General features: G+C 38.4%; 1 protein-coding gene across 1 annotated transcript; it reads left to right on the top strand.

Annotated features, from left to right (window-relative positions):
• The first annotated feature begins 2,438 nt into the window (after positions 1-2,438).
• Positions 2,439-5,115, top strand: LOC117333746. Its single transcript, XM_033893170.1, has 2 exons — positions 2,439-2,507; positions 3,008-5,115. Exon 2 carries the CDS (start codon positions 3,075-3,077, stop codon positions 4,710-4,712), a length of 1,638 nt encoding a protein of 545 aa, XP_033749061.1. The 5' UTR covers positions 2,439-2,507; positions 3,008-3,074; the 3' UTR covers positions 4,713-5,115.
• Positions 5,116-5,880: the final 765 nt, after the last annotated feature.

Genomic DNA, 5,880 nt, shown 5'->3' with positions numbered 1-5,880 from the left:
TAGAAGTATAGTGTCATTATATGCAGATAGTACATTGCTTTGCTGTTTTTATTGTATATATGTTCAGTCCGATCGCTTGAAATTTAAAAAAATAAACAAAACTTACTTCATTACTATATTTATAAACCACTAAGTATTACGGTCAATTGTAGTAAAATAGGCTAGTCAGCTTTGTCAAGCATGAATCAATGTTAAGCCGAAAACAGCACTCCCCAAACCGCACTATCGGGATCAGGGAAGTGTGTGCCACGTCATAGATTTTTGGCATCAGCAATTGTTACGTCATTTCTGGTAAAGTAAAATTCTGGCCACGAAAGGGTTAGTCCATAGCAAGTTTCTGCGACATAAAATTCACCCTAGTATATCAGTCTACTGAGAAATTTTTAGATTTTGACGCGAGTGATTCTCATTCCTGATAAGTCATACGTCTTACGTCACTTCCGCTCTATTCATAATTCGTATAGATTGAAAATCGATCGATCATGTATTTATTGAAAAACAGGAAAAGCTGAACACTTCATTTAAAATTACAGCGGAAATGAACAATTGCAAAATTGGAGCACAGCGACGATGGCACGGACGTAGCAGGTACTTGAGTTTATTCAAGTGGTGTTTGTCTGTGTATAACGTTATGAAAACAGACAATGACACTTAATATATACTGTCACACATCACACCACAACGGTCTACACCCGGAATAAGCGGCGGGTATTTCTGGCTAGGCGATTGGGTGCCGTAGATCGTGAGTTCGAGGCCCGGTCAGGGCACGAGTCAAAAAGTTGTCTTCCTTCGTCATTTGTGTTACTATGTTATGTATATATGTATCCATTCTTGTAAAACCATTGTGATCCAGGTATTCATATCATCTAATAGACGACTTCCACAATGATCATGTCAGGTTATCGGGCCGAATATTACTGCGCCATTGAAACGATTTTTTTAGAACGTCGATGTGGCGCAGCGGTATAAGCTGTGGGTATTTCTGGCTAGGCGATTGGGTGCCGTAGATTGTGAGTTCGAGGCCCGGTCAGGGCACGAGTCAAAAAGGTGTCTTCTTTCGTCATTTGTGTTACTATGTTATATATCTATTGATAAGCACAATGTATCATATACACTATGTGTTGGTGACCCGACGATATAGATTTGAATTTCCTGTCGTAGTTGTATCGAGAGAAATATATATGGGTCTAGTAAGTAATTACGACGGTATGGTCCAATATTGGTAGTGGATCCTAACAAACAAATGTTCACTGGATACGTATTACTAGAAATATATAATATATAATTGTCAAGTAGTAATAACGACACTACAGACAAGTAAATTGTCGAATATTCGAGGCAATCTGCCCCTTTATCAAGACACAAATAAGTTACAAACGATCACAAATAGACATAGTATAATGTGTTTATTTTCTCGTATTTTCTGCAGAATAAAACAAAAATTACCACATTTTGTCATCCTATAAAGGAAATAGAATTAAACGTTTAAAAAACACACCAAAAAACAAAGCAAAACACTTACAAAAGTCATCAGCGATATTGCATTGCCACAACAGGAACCCGAATAATCCTGGTCTACAATATCAGGTATGAAAGACCTAGATAATTAAAACACCAAAAAAATCCTTTGAAATATTGTGATAATTTCATACTTAGCTATTGACTATTTTAGTTACACCTTGTTAGCCAACCATCACGAGATGATGGGCTATTCAAATCGCCTACGTCGTCCGTCCGTCCGTCCTGTCGTCCGTAAACAATCCTGTCATAGTTATTTCTTGAGAAGTCCTGGAAAGTTTTTTTCTTTCTCTCAAATTGTATATGTAGGTTTTCCTTGGTCGCTAGGTGTACTCATTTGGAGTCTGGTCCAGAAAACAAAATGGTTGACAGTTGAAATTTAGTATTGCAATGTCCCACAGAGATTTGGCACGAATTCCCAAACCACGGTCCATATATATCATACGGTCCGTGGGTAGGGAATTCGTGTCAGGTCCCTGTGCTGTTTCCTAAGTCCCAGGAAATTCTTCTTAGCTCTCTGTTAGAAGAACTCATATGCAGGTTCTCCTTGTTTCAAACTTTATATGGACGTTTCCCTCGGTTAGTTTATTGTGTTTATTTGATCTTGAATCTGACCCAGAAAACAAAATTAAAATTGACTGAAAGTTGAAAATCATTGCTATTTATACTACATGTATTTCTAATTCACACAATTTTTTTCTAACGTTTAGATCTTTCTTAGATTTCATATTCTCCTTGTTATCAGGCCATTAATGTAGAGAACAAATCAGACTTACAAAGAACCGATAAAGAACATTTAATGGTGGGCGCCAAGGATCCCTCTTGGATCTCTTGTATGCCATGTTGTCTTATAACGGAAACAAATGTTTATCATTATACTTTTATATCAAACAGGCAGTACCTCCCTATCTCTCAGAGGACATCAATTTTCAACAAGAAGCCAGGGAGCGGAGCACATTGGCTTTATTTTAAGACTCCAATAAGCGTCTGTAAGTACATATATGTAGTGTCAAAAACGTTATTTTTTCTTTCTTATTTTAGTCTCTTTATCTAGCGTAAAACTCCCATTTAAATCAATCATTATATTTTGTTGCTTTTATCATCCCGGGAAAAGCCATTCAGCTGGTGGTAACCTCACTGCAGTCGAGTTAAAAGACTAATATCTTGTACACGTACAACATCTGATCTTGTACGTAGAATATATCATCTTGTATGTACAACTAATTACCTTGCACATAAAACTTAATATTCTGTATGTATAATACATTATAATTTCTCCTGTCCGTGGGCTGCCCGGATGTGCTGATTTAGAAAAATATTGTGGAGAAACCTTTCCCTCTTTTGATGTAGTGAAATGTTTATGTGATAGAGAGTACATTTATTTTGATCTGCCCTATGGGAGAGTTAAATTCTATTCCATACGGACGTTGTATTTACCTAATATAATTTAGATGTTTGATAATAATTCTGACATTTCTTTGTTATACAGGGACAACAGGATTTACAACAGCCGCCACCTCTCAATTTTCCCCCCAATTCTACATCTATCTGTAACCATGGCAAACCGCGCACAATTAGCCGTAAGGGTAAAAGGACAAAAGAAATGTCATGTCCACAAAGATAACGATGTTATTTTTGTGTGCAAAACGTGTGATGTATTAATATGCACAACATGTATCCTTTCAAGCCATAAACTTCACTTCGACAGTTTCTCAGAACTGTCGAAAATCAAAAAAGAAAAAACAAATATTATTACGGACTTTATCAATGACACAGAAAACGTAAATATTCCAAAATTGAACGAGGAAATAACTTCATCTCGAACAAAATTACTTTTATGCAAAACTGAGTACGAAAAACGTCGTAAAAACGTCATCGAGAATACTGAGAAATGTAAAAAAGAATTAGATGAAATTGCAGCACAGTATGTATCGATTTATAATAAGATGGAGGTGGCGGACACGGACCTCATCCAGACACACATCACAGACCTGGAGAGGAGGTTGGATACTTTGAATAAACTCTCATCAGAATATAAACAGACTCTCCAGACAGGAACCGAAGTACTCGTGTACGACTCGGTATCAGAAATCCGGGAACTGGATCCCAACATCCCACCAACACCTAACATAAAAATTGCCGAGTTTACTCCGGGTATGGAGAGACTAAGTCACTTGAAACAGGCCCTCGGGAACATGGAACTCCCAACCGACCATCTCCAGGCAGGGTCAGCATCTGGTGGTCACTCCGACCAACGTCCAGTAGTCCGACCAAAACAGTCTACAGAGGCTGGTCAAGCATCCTCTAGAGAAGTCCGGTACAAACTTCGTGATCGTCCTAAGGTCAAATATCAGTTCTCATACCCGGATCACATCACATCGATCTGCCCTACATCTGATGGATGTGCGTGGCTGTGTTACTATGACACCAACACAGTAAATCTCATTAACAAGAAAGGTCGGGTCATACAGACGATACAACACAACAGTGTCATACAGGACATCAGTCTGGACCCCACCACAGGCCGTCTGTGGTTCTGTTGTTTTAGAGATAACACTATCTGTGAAGTATCTACACCATATACAACAGTCACAAGGTTTTATACAGATGATTACCCAGCCAGTCTGTGTGTGACCAGGGAGGGTCGGGTAGTGGTGGGTACACGGGATTATATACAGGGGTACAAGGTGGTGATGTACACAATAGACGGTCAGGTGTTACATACACACATTGAGGAGGGGTCAGGGACGGGGTTTGTAAAGTCAATATCACAATGTAGTGTTACGGGTAACATAGCTGCAGTCGCTGGTAAACATATCGGCGGGGGCTCCATTTCATCCAACTTCAGGCGTCTCATCATTGTGTTCAGCCCAACACTCCAGCCCCTGGTCCATTACCGGGGGGAGGGGATAGAGGACCAGTGGGAGGGGAAACAAGAACAGAAGTCGGTCACACCAGACAAGTTTGGTGCTAGTACAGTTGTATATGACAGTAAGGGTAATATTGTTATTGCTGACAAGACAAGGAACACAATAGAACTGATAAGTGGAGCAGGGAAGTACATAAAAACACTTCACACAAACAAAGGAGAACAGGGAGTAGTAGGTATACAGAAGGGTGATGTGTTGTGGTCAAACTTAGAGTTAGATACAGGAGGGTGGGGACTCAAACTCCTCAAGTATTATAGTGACTGAGTGACTCAACCTTGAGTGAGGGTACAGACAGTTTATATCAGTGGACTTAAACAACATTAACTTTATATTTTATTATCATGGCCGAAATTTTCTTCTGATGGATTCTTTTATCAACAATCATAGAATGTGTTTGCCCTATTCTTTCATTGAACTGTTTGTTCCCATCATATGAAAATGTTAGTGATACCTAGTATTCATGATTGATTTAATAACAATGTTTTATTTTACGGACAAAGGTGTGTTTATCTAAGTCCGTGATTACAGTACAAGTATCAATGCACATTTATCTGACCTAGAAATGCATGCGTGTGATTCATATCAACCCTGAAATCCACATCCCTGTATCTGATTTAGGTGTATAACCTGACTTCCCCTACCTCCTCCAGTGGGTCGTCCGAAACCTGTTCACCCCCCCCCCCCCCCCAAAAAAAAATTGGGATAACCCTAACAATGTATTTTTTTCGGCATAGCCGTATACTATTCTTTTGGTCCCGGATATGACGCGACAGATGGAGTTACTGGTCAATATGAATAATGTGATTGGTCGATGTAGCGGTAAATGTAAAATGCTGATATTCAATTAAAAACGAAACAAAGTTAAGATTGAATGCAAGCTGAATAAGTGGCTGTATCTTTTCAAATGACACATTAATAAAATTATATTCCTGATTCAAATGTAATCTTATTATAACCAAAAATGATTCAAAACGATATCATTTTAATATCGGTGCAGAAACGCATTAGTTCGTTAATTTATTTCACCATCAGTATTACATTATAACCACAAACATTAAAAACTATGCCATTTATCTTTTTTACAGATATTTCTTGTTTTGTAAATACACTAATTATAACATACATATGATAGGTGACCTAACAAGGGTCAAACGTACCATTGTTACTTTGGAAATCACCACCCTGTATAGTCATGTTGTGTACAAATCATTTGTAAATATCAACCATTGTTTTTATGTAATAAAAGTTACTGAATTGAAAATTGGTGTCGTTCTTGATCATTTTAACAGTCTGACCTGATAGTTTCACCGTTTCCGATCGCCACTACAGGGTTTCTGACGGTTACTCTACGACCATTCATGTGGTTGTGACAAAGATTCTATAAAGTGTTGAGAATGATACGAAAGCCGGTACCAGCTGGTCACTTAATCAA

Source organism: Pecten maximus, chromosome 8, assembly GCF_902652985.1.
Source record: "Pecten maximus chromosome 8, xPecMax1.1, whole genome shotgun sequence".
NCBI lineage: Eukaryota > Metazoa > Mollusca > Bivalvia > Pectinida > Pectinidae > Pecten > Pecten maximus.
Note: the sequence above shows the minus strand (reverse complement) of the source record. Positions and strands in the feature narration are given on the sequence as shown.